This window comes from Amphiura filiformis, chromosome 16 (genome assembly GCF_039555335.1).
Source record: "Amphiura filiformis chromosome 16, Afil_fr2py, whole genome shotgun sequence".
Taxonomy (NCBI): Eukaryota; Metazoa; Echinodermata; class Ophiuroidea; order Amphilepidida; family Amphiuridae; genus Amphiura; species Amphiura filiformis.
In genome coordinates this window covers 60242351-60265371 of record NC_092643.1, presented here as the reverse complement: position 1 = coordinate 60265371, position 23021 = coordinate 60242351, and the positions used below count along the sequence as shown (strand labels likewise).

At 37.8% G+C, this 23021-nt stretch overlaps 1 protein-coding gene across 1 annotated transcript; it reads right to left on the bottom strand.

Annotated features, from left to right (window-relative positions):
- Nucleotides 1–2494: 2494 nt before the first annotated feature.
- Nucleotides 2495–21504, bottom strand: LOC140136281 (5'-nucleotidase-like). Its single transcript, XM_072158007.1, has 8 exons — nucleotides 21076–21504; nucleotides 15778–15997; nucleotides 15288–15473; nucleotides 13521–13724; nucleotides 12671–12925; nucleotides 10122–10268; nucleotides 7575–7757; nucleotides 2495–4871 (listed from the first exon to the last, which is right to left on the bottom strand). The coding sequence occupies exons 1-8, from the start codon at nucleotides 21412–21414 to the stop codon at nucleotides 4675–4677; spliced, it is 1731 nt and encodes a 576-aa protein (XP_072014108.1). The 5' UTR covers nucleotides 21415–21504; the 3' UTR covers nucleotides 2495–4674.
- Between the last annotated feature and the right edge of the window lie 1517 nt (nucleotides 21505–23021).

Sequence of the window (23021 nt, the reverse complement as noted above, 5' to 3'; positions counted from 1 at the left end):
ATGCAAATTAGAGGGCGGCTTCACTATATAATACATTAGAACATATTAGAAACACTTTGACCAAGTTTCAGGGCAAAAGTATGCAAAATAAAAGTACCCTGAACATTTATGCATTGATTTTTAGCAAAATATTGGCAAAAATTACATATTAATGAGCCTTTCCAGTCCTTTTAGCTCATTAACTATATTGATTATTGACAAAAACAATAGGATACAAAGAAAATATAAATTGATGTATCATGGAAACCGTATGTCCGATTTGCTCCAAACAAAAGGCATATTGATCAGTGTACTTTACCCTACTTAATTAATCTGTTTAAAACATGCTCAAAGCATTTTCTAATTTCTAGAAAATGCATCCAATACCACCTTAAGCAGCGGCCAAGCAGGGCCTGATTTACCTTTTACTGGCCCCTGGGCACGGCAATATGATTCAGTGGCACCCCAGCTCTCCGGACATGTGGGTTGACGTGTTCGCCGTCGAAGTGATGTAATATTTTCGTATTAACTACCATAGCAATAGATGAAGTTTTGAATAGATTGCCCAAAATTTGTGCCTAAAAAGTACCCTATATTCATTTTTGCCCTACATATATTGTTTGTTTACTGTTGCTATGTGGGGGCAATTAGGGAGTGTTCATTAATACTTTGGTGGGGGGGGGGGCTGGTCTTCCTCAAATTTTTCGCTCGAAAACTTTTTTGACCCCCCCCCTCGAATGACCGCTAAACTTTTTTGACCCCCCTCTTTTGACAGACAAAACTTTTTTGACCCCCCCCCCATTATCGTATAACAAACATACTTAATAGTGTTGTTTCCAGTGGTGTGGTATCTGGGTCACAAGTCATTTAGGGAGGCAAATGTTTTATAACATTCCCGGTGGGACAATTGCGTATGAAATACAAGCACAAGGAAATTTTCATTTTATACTTAATTTAGATTTGTCCCAAATCAGGTGTTTATCTGATTTTACAGGGATACATGAAATAGAGGATTTATTTGGAGGTTCATAGGCACATCGGTATAATTTGGATCCGTGCCTATTATGATAGTACAAATGCGCGCTAATTTATGCAAAAAGCTAAAATGGTCAAATATGAAGATTAATTTGGGCGAAGTTTGAAATTTTGACCCGAGATGACCTTTGACCTCGGATGCCCTTAATGTAATTTTTTTCATGCTCCCCTCATACTAAGGATTCCACCCACCAAGTTTGAGCCCGATAGGACAAAGTTTGAAATCCATGACCTTTGACCTTTAACCTCGGATGAGCTCCATATGTTTTTTCTATGCTCCCCCATACGAAGGTTTCGACCCACCAAGTTTGAGCCCGATTGGACAAAGTTTGAAATTTGACCCTCCGTAATGACCTTTGACCTCGGTCGACCTCGATTTTATTTTGGGCATATATTCCCTCGTATCAAGGATCCCACCCACCAAGTTTGGGCCCGATCGGACAAAGTTTGAAATTTTGACCTTTGACCTTGACCTCCGATGACCTTCAAAACTATCCGGTAAACAGCGCCCGCCTGATACCCATATATGTCTGAAATATCGGAACCATGCGTCGAAGCGCGGCGAAACGCATAGCCGGACAGACAGACAGACACACAGACAGACAACGGCTATTATTTTAGTAGTACTAGTGCACCTGCAGCTGTGAGAGCCCTGATGCTGTGAGAGCACTGGCATGATAGCGATACTGTTTGACCCCAGATGACCTTTGACCTCGGATGACCTCGGTGTAATTTTTTCATGCCCCCCTCATACAAAGGATTCCACCTATCAAGTTTAAGCCCAATAGGGCAAAGTTTAAATTTAGCCCCTACATGACCTTTGACCTTGGTTGACCTCAATTTTGTTTTGCGCATATATTCCCCTCGCATCAAGGATTCCACCCACCAAGTTTGAGCCCGATAGGACAAAGTTTGAAATCCATGACCTTTGACCTTTGACCTCGGATGACCTCCATATAATGTTTTTCATGCTCCCCTCATACGAAGGTTTCGACCCACCAAGTTTGAGCCTCATCGGACAAAGTTTGAAATTTGACCCCTCCGTAATGACCTTTGACCTCGGTTGACCTCGATTTTATTTCGCGCATTATATTCCCCTCCTATCAAGGATTCCACCCACCAAGTTTGGGCCTGATCGGACAAAGTTTGACATTTTGACCTTTGACCTTGACCTCCGATGACCTTCAAAACCACATGGCCAACATGCTTTTCCCAATACCTATCTATATCCAAAATTTCAGCACGATGCGTTGAAGTGCGGCGAAACGCATAGCTGGACAGACAGACAGACAGATAGATAGATACACAGATACACAGATAGACAGATAGAGACCGCTTATTATTTTATTAGTATAGATAGATAGATAGATGTTTACAACTTTCACTTTGGAGTAGGAATAAATATCACACAGTACACAATTTTATAGGAAGCTAAAAATCAATATTATTTTAAACAATTTTCACACAAAACCTGAAAGAATTCATTTAAGCCCATAAATTTGGATTCTTGAATGAGGCTCGTTTTTAATAGACATGAAACATTATTTGAAATATACATTGCTCATTTCAAGTCTTTGAGTAATAGTATTTTAATTTTCTGCAATTAATCTACACTTTTTAATCTACACTTCAATCTACACTTAATTTACACTTTTTAATCTACACTTAAAAGTGTTGAAAGAATACTTTTTGTTCATTACTATTTATACCCTTTAGTGATGTGTAAAAGTCAAAACATTATTTCACTATAATACCAAATAAAAATATTACCCTTCCCATCTAATTTTACTGCATTTTTTCTACTCAGGAGTAATGGTGAGTGATAATTAGTATAAGATTTTTAAATATCCAAAGTGAAATACAATACGATATACAATTTTTCTTGGAAGTTGCTACATCCACTTTTTACATCAAAGCCAAATTCGACGCAAAAACAGGTCTATATTGCGGCTTGCGAAAGATCCAAACGCCTGGATGCCATTAATTATACAGCTGCCCACCTAGTAAATTATTTTCCCTAATTTCAGGGCAAAATTAAATTAAATTGCCCACCCAGTAAATTATCATTATTTACCTCCCTGTCTTAGACCAACCCAGATGTTGCATGTTGCTGATCATCTTTAATGTTATATTAATTAATAGATATGTGTACACTAAGTGCCATCATTTTTTCAAACAAAAGCACTGAAAAACAAAACTTGCCCATGTTAAAATTGATATATATATATATATAGGGTCTCAATGCGCGCGAATTTGAAGAGGAAAACTTTTTTGGCACCCCCTTTCCTACCACCTAAAACTTTTTGGTCCCCCTCTTTTAAGGTCCAAAACTTTTTTGGCCCCCCTCCCTTTTTACCAGCCCCTAAAGTATTTCTGAACACTCCCTTAGCATTGCCTGAGCAAGCCATAAACATTTCTAACACAGCTGAGCATAAAATCCTTTCTCACTGACACTATGTTGCACTCACAAGCCACGGGAATTCCTAAATCAATATATTTAATAGAAAAGAGAATCCTGACCTATTTCAGCATCTCAGGAAATAATAAACATTATCCCACAATTCACCTGCTTTTGACAACTCTTTATCTGAATAGCAGAGTGCTAAGGATATTGTAGGATAATGTTCATCATTTCCTTGGATGCTAAAACAGGGCAGGATTCTCGTTTGTTATATATATTGATTTAGGAATTTTCGTGGCTTGTAAGTGCAAATATAGTGTCAGTGAGAAAGGATTTTATGCTCAGCTGTCTTAGAGATGTTTATCATGTTTATGGCTTGATCCGGCAATGCTAATTGCCCTTACATAGGAACAGTAAACAAAAATATATGTAGGGCAAAAATGAATATACTATAATTTGGAATAAACTACCAGATCAAATCAAAAATTGTACTTTTGAACAGTTTAAGAAGCTCCTGAAGAGTCACCTATTTTAGGATGCTGGCAACAGTAGTTTTTGACTACTGAGCACTGTTGAACATTTTAAAATGAATGGCGCTATTTCATAAATGTAACTGATTGATTGATTGAACTACACCACAGCGCACACCACATAACTTAAGTACCAAAAAGTACCAATGAACTTAGTTTTACTAATAATAATTGTTAATTTGTTATCATCAGACCAAGTTGCAATCTTACACATATTTTTACTGCATTTTGAGATCAGATGGATTGTGAGAACAAATAAGTTCAAGGTGTCATTGGCATACATAATTATTTTAGAAGAAACACTTACAAAATGATGAATAATAGGGGCCTAAAATAGAACCCTGTGGGATACTATTGTTAATTGGTTTAAGAGAAGATAACGAACTACCGATTTTGACAGACTTGCGCTGACCAAAAGCTTTCTTAAATGCCGCTATAAATATCTGGAAAACACATTAAGTTAGGAGCTGTGTAAAGTTTGTTGGTATGGGGGTGAACAATAACTAAACATTGGCTTGATTATATTTTAAGCCTACTTAATTGGGTTACCCTTGAAAGTTTGCCTGGTCAACTGGATTCCTCTTTAACCAGTAGGCCTACCATTGCCCTCTGCCATTTCAGTTCGTTATTATAACAAACCACTTTTCGTATTATTAATTTATTTTGTATGCATGGTTTACTTTATATCATTAGGTGTTTATTTATGTTTTTCTTCCTCAGTCAGTACTCTTATTGTTTTCGGGTTTTGCGTATGGGTGATCCGTTCTTGTCATATTTCCGCATCTTCATATTTGTTGGTACCATGGTTGGCGGTGACGTAGATGGTGTTGCTGGTTGCTCAACAAACCTAATGCGTCGCTCTTGCGATGTTATAATCGGGCTAAACTGCTCAATGTACTGTCGTACCACGGTTGTGCCTATACCACCTGTTATAGAAAATATAGGATGTTAGGAGACATTTTTTTTGTGAAAAATCTGTGACTGGTTGAAAAGTCCGTGACAAATCTGTTTTGGATCACAGATTTTTCACGGATTTTTCAACCGATCACAGATTTTTGTCTCCTAGTGTAAGTAGTGATTAACATTTGAGTAAATTAAACAAATAAAATCAAAATACTAATGAATAACGTTTATTAATTTGATAAAATCTCAAATGTTTGGATTAAAAAATGAATTAACTTAAAAAGAATCTCTTTATAGTTGCGAATTACCGGCAGGTGTAAAAGACAGAAAGCAGAAATGACAGAAACGACAGAAACAACAGAAATTCCAGGAAATGCAGAAATGAAGTTACTGAGTTTTGATTCCAGGAGTTCTAAAATTTTTGTAGTCATGTTGTGCAAAAGTTTTTAATACTAAATAGATGTTTGTTTGTGAGTTTGGACGCAATATGTGTTGTGTGCCGCCCCATAGAGCATGTAGAGTGCGGGTGCACCACGCCCGAGTGGCCAGGGAAACAGTGTAGTTGTAGGCCCACAATCTCAGAATCCCAGATGAGATCTGAAAAGAAAGGGCCAAGATATCCCATTAGGCCTGCCTCCACTGGAAATGATCAAGCACGATGATTACAAAATAATAATAGGGACAAATAATAGTAATAATTATAATGCTCAAACATGTCAAAGGTGTAGCCTATGTTTTGTATTCTTCTTGTTTATTGTTTGGTGTTTTATTGATGAGGGAATCAGAAAAAAGAATTATTATATTTATTTCATATAACATATTTTTACACCAAGTTAAAATATGCAATGCATTCTGGGATTCGATTTTACCATAGACTCTGTCTTCAGAGTCTATGATTTTACATATAATATCTGCATTGCATAAGTTACAGGAAGCACCCTGGTGGTGGAGAGTCAAGGTTTCATCTCTTCCTGATTATCCTTCAGAATACTATAAATGGCTGATGTTAAACCTATGTTTAGGCCATAGGCAATTTGATTTTAATAGCTCTAGAGGGGTCAAAAATTAGTAATTTATTATTTATTACAGCATTCAAAGAAGAAAGTTTTGACAACCATAAAATTAAATTACCCAAAAAAATACAAATTACAAATATCCCGATTATATTACCTCAATGTATATATCACTTGAGATTTCGTTAAACAGTACATGTTATGTACGAAACTCCTTGGTTTAATGAACTCACACTTAAATTCCTCAACTTTTTGCAAATTCTGTCTTTTCTCATTTCTGTTGTTTCTGTCGTTTCTGTCATTTCTGCATTCTGTCTTTTACACCTGCCGGCGAATTACTATAGTAGTATGTATTGTGCGGCGTTCTGGGTAATTTTTACACAGTGTGTCTTAAATCCTACCCTTACAGCGGCGGATTTAAGCTGCCAGTGAGTAAGTCAGCATTGCTGACAGGGCCCCTTTAATACAATCTTGGCCTTTGGGGCCCAGTCACATAGACATTTTTCTGCTAAATCGTTTAGCTCAGTGATACTGATTAACCGTGGTGCACTTGAGGCGGCACCATGAGTCCAAAGGTAAATTGCGTGTCCAATAGGCTCAAATGTAGATATTATTTACAGGTCCCATATAGCCCAAATATAAATAACATTTGCAGGACCATTGGTAAAATACCTCGCGTTCAGCTTATAACACGAAGAAATAAGGACATTCCCCACATAACAGCTCCAGTATCTATCGGAAATTTTATTTTTGTGCAATCCCTCATTAACATTGTATCGCTATATACCAGGTGTTGATCGTTATGATTTGTAAATGCGTTTTTCATATTATCGTTTCATGGGAAATTGAAAATACGTTATTATGATCATTACTTACAGTGAAACTTTTCTTAATGATGAATTGTCTTTTTGTAAGCCCCATTAACTTTGCATAGATATACATAACATACCAGGTGTCATCGTTCGTGATGATTGGTATAGCTTCTACCTTTGGCACCGTTTTTGTTTGAACCAAAAATGCGAAACTATGAATTTTATTTAAAATCTTATAACACACGAATGGTACATATTTGTATAGAAAAGAGGTAAGAAAAGTAATGTAACCCCCTTACTTGAAACCCTGGATCCGCCTCTCTGAAGCCCCCCCCTCGCCCGGGATACCTTGCTGACAAGACCCGTTTCCTTAATTCCGCCTCTGCCTTTAATACTGTGGAGTAGGAAACAATAGAGACTGTGGCTCGTCCCGGTGGCTCATAAAGCTCTCCGTAAGTTTCTCCACGGCTCCTAGATTAGGTTTGTTAGGATTGGTGTTTTTATTTTTTAATTTCTTGCATTGTATTTTCCTCTAAGTGAAATTAAATCATACGAATCGTATGAATTTAAATTTTTTAATTAAAAAATCTATGACTATCATTGAAAGCTAAGTAACCAAATTTCAGAATTAGGTTTTACATTACAGGAATATTGCCTCTGTACATTGGCTTAAAATAGATCTGTCTGTAGTGGATTGGCCCTCCCCCGCCGATAACTCTACTCGTGGCACATTATGAAAAGCCTAGTTGTTTATTAAAACTGGTTTCAAAACTTAAAGGGTATACACATTTCCCAGAGAACCGTTGTCCTGAGTGTTATTTATGTTCACTGTATGCTGTCCCCTGACTATCCTTGCAGTCAGATCCTAAACTGAAATCCTAGAAATACTACTCCTTCATACCTGTTTGGTGGTTCATTGCAACATCCTTCAGAAACAGGTAGAAGTACGATGAAACAGCAATGCGGTATATCCTATCGTCTACAATCGGTTGGTATTCAGGAGAGACGCAATCCGAACATAACACTAAAGCTTCTACAACTCGGCTATAAGGATTCTTAGAAATATCGTAGGTCACCAGTATACCTGGAAATAATAAAATCGTGCACTATGAAAAACCAGTAGTCATGCGGCATACAGAAATAACTGAAGAATTGAGAGGCTACGATTTTTTACGCCTTGGTGCCATTTCGTGTACATATCCTTAAAACTTTTGAATTCGTGCTTTTTTAAAGTTTTTTCAGCTTTGACAGCTAGTTGCCATGGCAATTGCCATGGGCATGAAAGTTAGTCTTAAAACACACTGGTCAACCTGTCATCATAACCAGCTGGACTTGGGTCACCATATTATGCCCTCCAGCAATTCCACGCTGAGACTATTTTCAACCACTATTTTTATCAATAGCATATTACAGTCATGTCACTGGCCTGCCCAGCTGACCTCCAGACCACCAGGAATGTGTTCACATGCCAAAGGTCAAACATCAGCAGGTGTCGAGGTATATGAGATCAAATTATGAAATCCAATATCGGAAACTGAAACCAGTGGAACAAAATTTATTACCCTCGCTTTTCTCTAATCGAGGGTAATTTTGCTAAACTTCTTTAAGGATCCGTTGACGAAATGCTTACTCTTACGCCCTTCTAACTAGTCAATATCCTGTGATTTTGAATACAGATAGACCGGCCGTAAGCACCAAGGCGAAAGATATAGTAACCACTCATGTCTTGCGACACTCCAGAGAGATGCAATCTTAGTCTGCAGCGCAAGCTGAAACTAGATACGATTGTTTGCTTTAGCGTAGCTTCTGGCATTGTCAGCTATTGTCTAGACAAGTGGGAACAAGATTGACATGAGGAACTCTTTTCTTTTGATTTTATGTTTGTGACCCCTGTCCCATATGACACTGTATGACGCTTTGTATATGTCATGTGCCTTTGATTAGAATGCCTTTCATGATGCAGTCATGTCTACAGTAGAATTCAACTCGACCTTTGCAGGACTTAAACCCCATTAAAAAGCTTTAAAAGCTATTAAACCAAGATAACACTCATTGAAAACAGCTCAACTGATTAAATCATATCTTCTCTGGTTAAATACACACAACATATGTGTCTGCTTTACACGTACAATGGAGCAATGAGCTGGGATTATACTTTCAGTTGGGTGAACGATTATAAAGCGAGCGCTAGAGAACAATTATGTGTGGTCTTTGTTTACGAAATGAGACAATACGTGCTTATTGTTAACCAGCGTTCTTGAAAATGAGAAACATGGTGGTTTGCAGACTTAACACGGTTTGGAAATAATTTTTCATATTTTTTGGTGTTATCTGTCGTTTACATATCCTTCCTAAAACACCAAAGTACGCATATTTCCAAACATCTACTTTTAATATTGGCCGGTTATTTTTCCCGTTATTTTTCACACAGCGACGTTAACTAGGCAATGTACTATTACCTATAACATTAACTAAAACACCAAAGTACGCATATTTCCAAACATCTAAATTAGCTAAAAATTTAGGACATGTTACAAAACTATATTTTCTAGAACTTTAGAAGAGTACTTTTAATATTGGCCGGTTATTTTTCACACAGCGACGTTAACTAGGCATATCCCCATACTTTTAACGTAGGCTATTTGTAGAGATCACGCGTCAATGGGAAAGAGCACGGTGTATTGTGTATAGGAAAACGGACAGTAACTGCAGTATGTCTTTACAGTATACAAACATGAATCATATGCTGAAAGTTTCAAGATATACTCGGCCAATCATTTCAGCCCTCATTTCTCTCAGCTTTCCAGCCAAACGTCTTAAATTTCTGAGCAGTTTATATTATGTGTTTTAAGAATTTGAAGGAGAAATCTTCAAACAGGATATTCACATTGCACGGTGACATATTGGGAGGCTCGCTGCTGTACAATGCAACAAGATTGTACACACATTCCTACAGCAGAGGTAGCACAGTTAAAGCCATATTATAACATTTGCTGAGGAGAACGCCCTCAAAAAAAATTTTAATTCTGGTTTTTACACGATTGTAATGTACTTTAGTCAATAAAGATACTCTGCAAAAATCAAACTCTAGGTGCTGTAGTTTTGTCAAAATCTGAGATTTTGAATAAAACGATCGAACCGGCGTTTTATTATTACGATGGAAATATTAGTCGAACACGTATGCACAGTACGTACACGGCGTGCGAGATACACATACACACACACCCCGAGGATCGTACCGTATTACAACCGCGAGAGTAACATGCATGGGCGCTAGTAGTAAATTCCAATTTTCTATGCTTTACCTCACTTGTTCGGCTCAAAATTAAAAGGGACATATCTGACAGTAAAAGCTAACATTGTATGGAAAATAAATACTAATCTGTTTTTTACAGAAATGTTATAATATGGCTTTAAGGTGATTTCGTCTCAGTTAAAAATGACTTACCCGAAAATTGCATAAATTCACCCTGGAAAGTAGAACCCGCCACAGCTATCTCGAGAGTTGATTTCAAATCACTCCCTCTTATATCGATTGCGTCAATTGTGTTTTGAAAAGGAAGAACACCGACCACATCCTCAAAGAGTATATCACCTGTAATTAGATTAAGTTATAATTAGATCCCCAGTCCTAAATGAGTAAAATCTTTTAAGTTTATCGTATTGAACAATACTTCCAGTTTCAGTTTGTTGAACTCCTATGGCGACTTGTAATGTTTGGTTGGCTATCATAGTCCCATTGATATCCAACCGTCAATTTGGCTTTATGACTGGCTATTCTACATCTGACTTATGTAGCCCAAAACCTCACCAATTCCATCAATGGTAGAAAGGAATCAGGAATTGTCGGTCTTGATGTCAACAAGCTGCTGGATTAGCTGGATCCGCTCCTTAAACATCTAAGTTAAGCAGATTAATGCACAATGTTCCATAGGGATCCATCATTGGCCCTCTTCTGTTCATCATGTTTTGCAGACAACATCACAGAATCCTGAATCCATCCATCCTCTATGGTGATGATGTTACGCTCACGACCTTCATCAAGTCCGACAGAGAAGCAGCTGCTGCTTCGCTAAACATGAATCTGCAGGGGGTGGAGTACACATCTGGGAATGTAATGTTTGGTGCTGCCAAGTGCAAGACTACCACAACCGCAAACAAGTCTCTACTCTTTTGTAATAGCGCTAGAAGAAGCAGACAGTGCTGACCTACTTGACATTTGTTTCTATCAGCAAGGACCTGTCATGGTCACCTGTGATTACCAGACTGGCAAAGCCGGACTGTTGGCCAGCGGCTAGGATTTCTTCGACGGACTTACGGCCCCCTACCGCGAGACAACTGTAATTTATAAAACCATGATTTGATCCAACATTGCATATATGCAAGCGTTGCATGGATTGGGAGAACGCGAACTATCTCGTCTTGATGCAATAAAGAGACGGACCGCTCGATAACCTCAACTACCACCACATTCGACCGAAGCACCAGATCTATGCCAGCAACTCCATGAACTTCACACAGTTGACACTCGCCTCAGGAGCTCTATCAGATCGTACGACATTGCTGTGAAAATTCGAAGAGCTAACTTCGTCTCCAGCAGATTGAGAACCATTATATAGGCCGGATATGGCCGCTACCTGGCCCGATCCGCATCAAAGTGTTTAAGGACGTGCAGAGTCTTGAAGATCAAGCCCCGATTATAATACATCCTGCAATCAGCTCTCTAAGTCTCCTGCAACTGCCCCTGACTTGGAACGGATAATCCCGCATATCTATAAATAACAAGCTCCGATTATAATACATCCTGCAATCAGCTCTCTAAGTCTCCTGCAACTGCCCCCGACTTGGGACGGGCCCCGGGGACGGGCGGTGTTGGGTGTTAGCGCATTGGTCCCGTCCCGGGAACCCTCACTCTCCAGCCGCAGATAACCCCCCTTGATATCATATCAAGAGGGGTTATCTGCTTTTCTGTTTAAAAAGGCTTTCTTCAAATACATAGGTAATCTCAGAAAATGTATCATACACAAGTCAGGATTGTAGAGCTTCAATCGGGAGGTGGCGCCAACCCATCAACGTTACATTGTATTATTGGGCTATTCCACTTGAAACCTGCAATGCCCCTGCATGCCTGTGAAAGATTTAAGAAAAATCTTACACAGAGGGAGTATGGTTTTTTAATTAAATTGGCTAGAAGTAATGATTTTGAAACCAATACTCTCCTGTTTTACGGCTTTATCTATATATCTTTCACAACTATAGTAAGAATTCCAATTGAATGAACGCAGCTTTCAACAGATATCCTCGATACAACCGCGATCGTATATCGCGTATTTCAAACTACAACGCGAAAGCACGACCTTGGATACAATGCTAACCAATCAAGTGCGTTGGCATGGTTGGATTCACTACCGCGTTACTCACACACAGTCGCACACGCTGGGGTACATCGCGCAGTGTACGCAAAAAATCATCACGCTATTGAAAGCTGCGTTCATTCAATTGGAATTCTTACTATAGAGTATTTCAAATAAAGCTAAATAAAGTATACCTCTATTCTTTTTGAAACCCATACACTCTGTCTGCACAGGGGGAGTGTGCATACGTTCTGTGTGGAATACTTTAGCTAAATCTTCCACAGGGGGAGTGTGTATTTCAAAAGGAATAGCCAGTTGTTGTTATCATGCCTAGAAAAAATAGCCTCCATCAAAATCCTTTGTGTGGAGATTAGTCTCCTTTGATTTACATATAATTATATTTTATTGGAGCAAAATAATCTTTGGGGTTTTCGTTGGTTGGATTTGATGTAATCGAATAAAGAAACATAAATTACTACACAACTCGATTTTCAGTGGTGTAAACAAAAAAAAACCTGCAGTTTGAATATTACGAGCTCATTGATGGGGTTAAGAGGGATGATGATGATTGAGATCGACAATTGGATCACCAAGTTGAAAAATCGGATCTTATTATCCTATTCCTAGGTGAGCTATTCCGTACCTTGATTAATTGATCCTCGGATGCTACCACAAAGTTCGATGGCAACAGTCACGTTTGTCCAGCCTTGGTCTGAAGCTTTGTCAGGCACAAAGGCCCGTACATAAGCATCGGTGAGCAAGTTTCCTATATTACACTCACGACTGCAACATGTTTCAAAGGCTCCCTGAAGGATCACATTGGATCTTCCGATGACTTGGTTTGAAATGTCACGAATAGGGGCTCCCCATGTGGAAATATCAGTGAGTATATCAGGATCTGAAAATGGTACAGGCAAAAAAGACATATACCTCAAAACGTCAAAGTCTTTTACGATAAAGTGCTACAGTTTGATGCAATTAAATGTTACCGACGAATCCCTAAATATGAGTGTGCTGTAAAAATAATGTTACATACGAATCCCTAAATATGAGTGTCCTGTAAAATGTTACCTACGAATCCCTAAATATTAAGTGTCATTTAAAATGTTATCAACGAATCCCTAAATATGAGTGTTTTTAAAGTGTTACAGGTGAATCCCTAAATATGAGTGTCCTTTAAATTGTTAACGGCAAATCCCTAAATATGAGTGTTGATATGGACACTAGTATACAGGTGAAGTAACCGGTTCGACTTAGTTTTCATTTTATATCCCGACAAAACTTTGTTAAATTCTCAATTTAATGTGCTTTCAATATAATTCGAAGAGCGAAGTGAAGTATCGAGCGCGAGGCGTTCGTCGGGGTCCGCTTCTGAGGTCCACTTTCGTCATTTTTGTTGTTTTGTTTTGGCTTAAAAAGGACATTATATTATCTCAAAATAAATATAGACGCGCTAAACTCGCACACAGTCTATGTACTTTTAAGTAAATTACCTTGTTCAACAGTATCGTCTAACAATATAGGATTGCCAGAATATTCCACCACCTCGCCTTCATCATCAAAGACTACGTCTAAACGTCCTAAGTATTTGGCGCGGGCATAATCTTGCACTACCAATACACGTCTGGTTGAATCGTGGGTTTGTGTAACGACAGTTGGATATTCTCCTTGTGGTATATCTGTACTTGGTGGTGTGCCTGTTAATGGTATAAAAGCAAATTGTAAATGGGACTAATCTGTAGTGCCGCCGAGAGCCATTACGGACCCGAGGGTAAAATGAACCACAGGGCCCCCTTTCTTCACGGGCCCCCTGAGGACACTTTTCTTCGCTTTTATGTTTTCTTTGATTTTTTACGGACCCCCTAAGACCCCGGGCCCGGGGGTAACGCACCCCCTTAACCCCCCTTGTCAGCGACACTGCTAATCCGTTTGAAATCCATACACCCCTTATGGAAGATATGATCTTAATCTCCCACACACGGTGTGTAGATCTCAAATGGAGTCGCCTATTTAGGTAATACCATTTAAAATTCAAACTCCCTGTGTTGGAGATTAAGATCATGTCTTCCATATAGGCTGTGTATACATTTCAACTGGAATAGAGTCTTTGATAGAGAAGTTTGGTATTACAAATAATGGAAAACTACATTTAAAACAAAAATGCATTCCTCTTTTTGCTTTGTTAAAGAATTTGAAAATTGGAAATGGTTGCATAAGGGTTTGTTTCAAGTTGTTCAACTTTCAAAGTCCGTGATGATGGTCTTTTCAACACGCAAAATAGATCAATTAGCCTTTTCGACATATGGCGGTCTTCAATATGGGTAAAACCAGAAGTTCAAAAGACTTAACCCATTTTGTGCAGCGCCATCCAATAGAGGTTATCCGTGTTCTATAAGCTGCATATCCTACCAGCGACTCCTATACTTTGTTTAGGACTTTCAAAAGAAGTACCTGCATGTGCAAACATGACTATTTCAAAATAACCCGCCAAAGTCATGCAGGTAACTCCAAGGTCATGCATTGAATTAGTTTGAATGAGGAATACTACGAGAACCAGCGCCTTTTGTTAGAAGTCACGCATGAGTAAAGTGGATAACCTCTATTGTGTCCGTCATATCTCGAAAAGGCTAATACAATCATGTGCATTGTTTGACAAAGGATACGAGGTTTTTTTATATGCCTAGTTCAGAAGAAATATTGTTACGGCATCTGGTAGGAAAATTACATTGCCTCTAATAGTTTTTTAGTGTGGAAATGTGTGCAATGATGCATAACACTATTATAATAATTATTAAGGTATTATCGCAAAACGTGAAAAAAGGCAAACAGTTACTATCAAATCAATACATATCTCCAAGTTTTGTTTGAAGATTTGAAAATATTTGCATTACAAGAGGCAAAGCAGAAAAAGTACCAGATTTCAATCACTATTTCCATGCAGAAAAACGTGATTATAAAAGTGAACGAAGTATATTATACTTTACAATTAGTAAGGTTTTAGTGGGTTCGCTGTCGGACAAGTTTGGAACTATCAAGCTTTCGTCAGGAATAGCTCTGACTTCTTCAGGAAAAAGTTATAAGAATGAGACATGTAGGCCGTCCCTTGCCTATAAATGACGGCTCTGAAAAGAACCGTTCACTTAAAACTGCCTCTTGTCAACGGAGAACAAGCACACCTCGCCTATCATGCCTTATCTGCTAATATAAAAATGTTTGGTGGCCCTGAAAAGAGCCGTTTACTGAAGTATATTGTACTTTACCTGTATACAAGAAAGTGTCCGAATGGCCTCCAACGACAATATCAACTCCTCTAACACGGGCAGCAACTTCAAGATCTACTTCATACCCAGAGTGGCCGAGTCCAATGATCATATCTATACCTTTGTCAATTAACATATCAACTTCTCTTTGAACTGTTTCTATTTCATCTTCAAAAACGGCGGCTCCTATAAAGCGATCAAACAAGATAAATGAACATATTTAAAATGGAATTTTGAATAGAATTCGTCATTCGTCACAAAGATGGGGAAAAAGAAACAATCAAAGTAGCAAACAAAGAAAAAAGAAGAAAGAAAGGAAGGAAGAAAGAAAAACGAACGAACGAATGAATTTGTTTGTTTGTAAAGCGCAATGTTCATATTTTTGGTATTGCGCTATATTAAGCGTCGTTGTTATGTTATGTTATGTTATGAATGATTGAACGAACGAACGAACGAATGAATGAATAAAAGAAAGCAAACAAAATCATACCAACAGCAGCCTGTGAAAGGACGGGTGTGTCTCTGTACGTATATCCAACTATCCCGATGCGTTCTCCATTGACATCTTTGATGACACTTTTTGTGAACAGTCCTTGCAGTGAAGTCTCATTACTAACATCGACATTGGCACTTACCACGTCGAAGTTGACGTTGCGAAGAAATCTGGCTAAAACCTCTGGTCCCAAGTCAAATTCGTGATTACCTATGGCCTGTATCATGTTATGAATGGTAAATTATTGCAAAAGTTATTCAATTAATTTTAAGGCTCTTATCATCATGCAGTTATTGTTAACTACATGTATGCACACAACACAGGGGCACTCACATAGGTAATTGACCCGTACTAGTAGCGCTGTGCTGTGGGTATAGGAGATGAACTAGTTAGCGTCATATATCAAAAAGTATATAAGCTCTGATTTTAGTACTTGCTCTATGTTTCAATTACTTATTCTTTTCAAAATACCTGATTTTTTAATCCGGTACAAGCTTTAATAACGGGGGAGCATGCATTTGTATGAGAAAGGAAATCTACCATCTTATCCAAACTCCCGTGTTAATCCAATGCACATTTTCCTTCACCGGGCCGCCCTGACTTGGTCGCGTTTGGAAGAGGAGTGCCACCAAACCGTAATAGGTACAAATTTAGTACTAATAACGGTGGAGCGCCTTGATGAGTAAATGATAGCAAACCAGTGAAAAAACCCAAAACTCAGTCAGTGGAGCTCCACCCGTACATGTCAATAGCGTCATTATCGATTGGATTAGTCGACAGTAGCGGACAAATCGATCGCCCATTGGATTAATATTATCACGTGGTAAGAAATGTGCATTGGACAATCGATTACTATAATGGTTTATTTCGGTTTAATCTTCACTAAGCGGGTTTTAATGGCTGAAAAGGTCACGGTGAATTTGCCGTGGACAAAACTGCACTATGCAGTCTCTACGCTGGACAACCGATTCTTTAGAAATGCATAGTCGCGCTAAAAGTCGATTGATACATGTTAAAATCAGCACAATTCAGAGATACACCTTTTGCTATGAAATTTATTTTCTCGGTTAAATATAAAGCAATATTTTTTTTTCTTCAGTAATGTAAGTTAAAAACATAGTGCTTGGATATACATTAAAAAAAATCCTGGTGTTAAAATTAAGCATCAAATTTTGTCTTTTAGTGTGATATCTTTTATGGAATTCATTTTTTAGCGTCTCAAACTAATATAGTTTGCTAAAGAAAGATATTTCCCACCTCTGTAAGGCACATCGTGTGGGTCTATATATTATAGTTTTGTCAGACTTTCCGTTTTTATTAGTCCAGCCGAGCAACGGCTGGACTCTTGTTTTTCAGCAGTTTCTGTTTTTCTTCTGTCAACATTTGACATAATTGGCTCTAGCTCCCTAATTATTTGACCGATTATAACTAAACTTGGGCAAAGGCTCCACTACCCCAGCCTTTAAAATTACATGACCCATTTGGGGTCAAATGTCACGCATGAGTAATTTTGGCTAAAAATGCAATTTTTACCAAAAATGCTTCTTCTTTTACAGATTATATGGTAGCGTAATGAGACTTGGTCATCGGCATCGACTATAGTTGGGGTCTATGGGGTAAACACAGATTTGGGGTCAAAGGTCATTAAGGGGATTTTTCTGCACATAACCAAATACTTTCAAAATGCTTCTTTTCCTACAGATTACATAGTACAGAGATTGACACATATGCACTGACATTAGGTGGTGTCTATAGAGTAAACACGGATTTTGAGTTCAAGGTCATGAAGGGGGGTAAAATAGGGTTGATTACTGAAAATCACCTTAAAGTTCACTTTTTCCTGCATATAAAGTGCTGTGATCATCAGAATAATGCCAAAATGACTATAACATTGGGTGCATATAGGGTTATAATCAGATTTGGCTTGAACATGGGGAGGGGTCTGTTTTGGGTCAAAAGGGGTGAAATTCTCAAATTTGTCCAATTCGAATGAAAATTAGTATATGTGATCACGATATGATTCAAAATATGATGGAGGTCATTTCAAGGTCACCAGAGGTCAACCAAAGGTCAAAAGGGGTAAAATTCCAAAATTCGTCCAAATTAACATTAAATTAGAATATATAATATTGATGTGATTTAAAACAAAATGGAGGTCATTTCAAGGTCATCAGAGGTCAACAAAGGTCAAATTATTTATTAGCTAGATTGTTATTAAACTTAATGCCTACATCTTTCACGAAAATGCAATTGTGTTTCAAATCTTTTCAAGGTCATCAGATGTCACTTCAAGGTCACGGCTGGACTTCGCAGCCTTACAGGGATGCAATATATCTAGTTTTACCCTTTTTCCCTTCATGCTCCGAAAATGTCAAACTCAGTACTTTATCTCGAGCGCAACCAGCAGAAATAATCGATATTTCCATTGTTGTCAACCAGGTCCCTTTTCCATTGAAAGCAAGGATTGCCTGACCAGCGATTTAGTAGCCCAAATCCCCAATTGGGTGTTCTGGTAAATGAGGTGAATTTTGGAAACTTGCTCCCGTGATAGCCTGCAATTTCAATTTATAGGGGCTATGGATTCCATGATTATGAAAACCTTTTTGTATGTTTGTTTGTTTGTTTATTTACCTAGGATGAGGTCCATGGGAAAATCCACTGTCCAAACCTAGAAAAATTCGCGTGTTATTATAGGGGAATTTAATTTTCTGTCCCTCCTATCTCCAGGTGAATTTTGAATGACCCCCTCCCCCATCACGGGTTGGCATTTTCATTACACCCTTCAGACTTGTGTACGGGTTTGTTTTTAATTTGACATGTAGGCCTATTTGTCATAATTTAGCGCTATAGGACCTACTTTCTAAATGTATAGCTATTATAGCCGTGCTATTAAATGTATAGCTATAGCCGTGCTATAGAAATATTATTATGTACCGGTATGTAATATGTGATGCGATCAAGCAAAATCAGTCGGAACTCGAAAATATTGATTTTGAGAAATAGCCATACAAAGGAAATATTTCCTTTTGTTTCCTGTTGTTTTAGAAACTCTTTAATTGCTCATACGAATATTACCATGCTATTACATAGGAACACGTGACAATATTTTTTAGTTTGTCAAAATAAAGGTGTTACACGCGAATCGATACTCAATAATACTTAATAATGTGATTTGAAATGTGCACAATTAATTTTTTCTCTATCGATTTGCGTGTAATACCGTTATTATTGACAAACTAAAAAATATTGTCACGTGTTCCTACGTAATAGCATGGTAATATTCGTATTGCGCGGACTTGGATGTCGACCTTTTCCCATGATACATCACGATTTTCCCATGATACATCACGATTACATCGCAAACCGCTGGCGGCGCCCTTATTGCGAATAGCGAGAATTGGTTGTTCAATTTCAATGGGGTTTTCTGCAAAATCCAGATTTGTAAATGTTTTTTACTATCTTATAAGAAACTGAAATTTTAATATTTCCGAGTTCCGACTGATTTTGCTTGATCGCATCACATATTATGTAGGCCTATGGGGGTGGGGTGGGTGCAGAGGTGTGCGTGAGCTGAGGTGGGTAGTGGGGTGTATGTAGGGATGGTAGGTGTGGTACTCAACATATTTTAACCATGACTTACTATGCAAGGCTCATTGTTGCCATAAATGTTTTTTCCTTTAGGTCATTTAATAGGTTGTTATAAACTTCCATGTTTAACCTTGTATTGTTTTGGCTGCTTCATTATGACTTTCGGTGGGTTTCCAAAAGCAATTTCAAACAAACACAAACAAAAGGCACTATACCCAGTCGCCTTCATGACAATTGAAACACTAGGTCAAGTATTAACATCCAAGTTATTCTGTTTTTAGGCAAGCAATTTTTAATTAATTGCTTGAACAGCAAAACCTGTTTAAATTAACAATAATAATGAATGATTCTTATAAGGCACAATCTCTTCCGATGAGGAACTCAAAGCGCGTAACACACGAAAAATGGTGGAATCAAAACGGAAATTCTGACAAAACTATGATATATCGCTCACGGTGATGTGCGTTAAAATCGAAAATCTTACACTAAATGACTGAATTTCACGCCTAAGTTTAACACTAGGATTTAAAAAAAAATACAGTATTAAGCATTACAGTTTTTCCTGACATTTAATGAAAAAATGAAAATTATTGCTTTTCATTTGGCCGAGAAAATTAATTGTACATTGAAAAGGTGTAACTCAAAATTTTGCTAATTTCAACACCAAATTCGATCGTTTGTATTGCCTCATTAAATGACTGAGTGAGCTTTGCATAACAAAAGAATTGGTTGTCCTGCGTAGAGACTGTATGTTTCCCAGACATATTAGAGCTATGTCTATGTAGAGAGACTTTTAATGAAGTTAACTTATATAAAGTCGATAATTTTTCAGACAGAAAAAATTCCCAAGGATGACTATAAAGGCGAGACTGTCTTTTAATCAGGTCATAAAATGGCCTACTCAAAGTATAATCGATTGCGAATCCCAATAATATCAAAGCAGGTCAGTCAGCAGGTAGTCAGAAGGCAATCATAAATTACGGTTCAATGCTTACGGAATAAAGGGCCATACACCGAATAGCCTATTCGACGTAGAATAATCGTTCAAGTATTCGTAATTATTTTCGGTGGAAATATATTATCGATTTTACGTCAGCAAACATTCGTTAGAAGTTAACCCGTGGAAATAGAATGGGAAATGAAATAACGAAGACTTGTTGCATCGAATCATAGACATATTATGTTTCGATGGTCTATAATGTTAATTAAATTCCCTGTCTTGGTGCCATTCACTTTTTAATAAAAAGTGGATACTTAAAACTAAAAGTATACTAACTCGAGGATGAACCAGGCCTATTAAGTTTTTAGATAAGGCCAAGTAAAAATAAAAATATGTTTCTCGTCCGGGTTTTTGAAAATTAGGAGGATAAGGGGCTTTTTATTTTATATTTTTTATTGGAAAATAGCGCTAAATACCTGTATTTGGCACCATATTTTGGGTATCCGACATACAGATTGATATCTGAGAAAAAGGAGGAGGCCCTTTTTATTCTATTGTTTTGAGAGGTAGGCCCCCTAGTGATCACAAAACTCTTCTGAAATTATGTATTATGCATTTACAAAGCCGTAAATTAAGTTTCAACTTCTGAAACATCTTTTTCAACAAGTTATAACTGAAAGTTTTCAAAAAGGAGGAGGGCGCGGACGAGAAACATATATTTTTTTACTCGGCCTAAGGAGGAGGATGTTAAAAAATCCAAGACTTACCATGGCATCGTAACCTATTTTATTCATAAAATGTGCCGTAGCATCTCCTTGATAATAATGAAACCAAGTTGTTCCTTGAAACTGATCACCGCCATCCAGCAACAATACGTTGTCTATCTCTGTCCTTGTTTGCTTTACAACCGTCTGTATTCGAGCAGCTCCACCAAAGCAATCTCCTGCATTTGCCGAAGCCAAACTACACCGGACAGTGCCGGAATCAAATTGTGTTATGCGACCATGTACATCATTTGTATGTAGAATGGTCAAGTCATAGGCAAACGCGTTATATAAAGTCAAAAGGAAAACGGTTAGAACAATTTCTATGAAATAAGCTGCCATACTAATAGACCTATACCAATGTAATAGCGCTAATAAGCTCTAATAAGTAGTCCACATTAATCGCGGAACATAGCATGAAATGTGACAAGCGGCTAGGGGACGCAGGGGTAACCTTGTTAATCAGCTTTAATCAATGGTTATTCTATTGTCCACAAGTTATGCTTATGACATCACCATACGTTATATCCATGATCAATCCAATCGATAGGCAATTATCCCCAGAGGACCACTGATGCGTGGAAAGAAAGGAGTAATATATTGAAAGACTTATGATCTCATAATTATAACCCATATTGAATTTCTGTGAATTGAATTTCTGTGAATGGGTTTTATTTTATTTATTCATTTCAATCTTTATTATATACAATTACATCAAAACAGATCGAAAAGTAGACATACAAATCCAGACAAGAGTATGGCATCAGAAAGAATTCAGTTGCCATATCTCTGCAGGAGTAAAATGGATGAAAGACAGTAAACAAAATATATTAAAAACAATAAACATTTCTCAAGATATGTACAGATTACAAAAGCACCTAGGAGATTGACCAGTCCTGGTCATATTTGGAGTAAAAGATTGCATATGAAGCCAGTATTGCACGTTTACTGAGGTTGGCTTGAAATTTCTTGCACAGTATTTTGTGGGGTTTATTACCCAATGAAACAGAGGTGAAAATGTTTTGAATATTGCACTTATTGTCGTCAGTAATGAGGCCTCTGCTGCCAATTTCAATACAAAATAACTTGGCGTCATAACTCTGTCCCTGAAGATCCATGATCAAACTTGAGTATTTGTTTACCTTGCGGTCGTGAGAATTTCTGATGTTTTGTTCGAACGGAATAGTTAGCTCGAAGACAATGATCTTTTTTGAGTCGCGGTTGACGAGGACCAGGTCTGGTCTCTCAACAGTTGCCAAAATATCAGGATTGATTCCTTAGACGATCCTGATGTCATATGGGATTCATGGAAAACCAACGTTTTGGCGGCTGCGTCTGAGGGATTAGGGACTAAAGAGATTAAAGGGAAATGCAATTCATGGTTTGATAATGACATTGATTCGGCTATAAAAGATCATAGAAACGCAGCAAGGGAGCACAGGAAGTGGGTAAAAAGTGATCAACATGATCAATGTAACAATAGGGAAGAAGGTAATAATTTATGGAAATCCTATCAAGACAAACGTCTCCATGTTAATAAAAATTCCCTTTAAAAGGGAAAGCCAGCCTCAATGTAGAAGAGGTCTTGTAATTAGTTTTGGTCAATGTGAAAGGCATTTTTAGGATCACGCTTACATCTACATGACAGTCCACCAAACCATCAACGATGAGAACATGCACACTGAAACAGCAGAAAACATTAATTCCTAATCTCATGTCAACTCTTTTAATTCATTACATGTACTCCAAATTGTTCTGGTCTGTTTGTTTTGTTGTTGTTGTTGTTGTTGTTGTCGTTGGTTTTTTTTGTCTTTTCAGCTTTTTACCCACGATATCTCAATTTCCAATTTTGTAATACCAGAACTTACGAACTCAATATCTTCGCTTAGGAATGTCCGATTTCACTGCTTTCGATATATACACTGCCGGTTTGAGTTAACTTACATGTA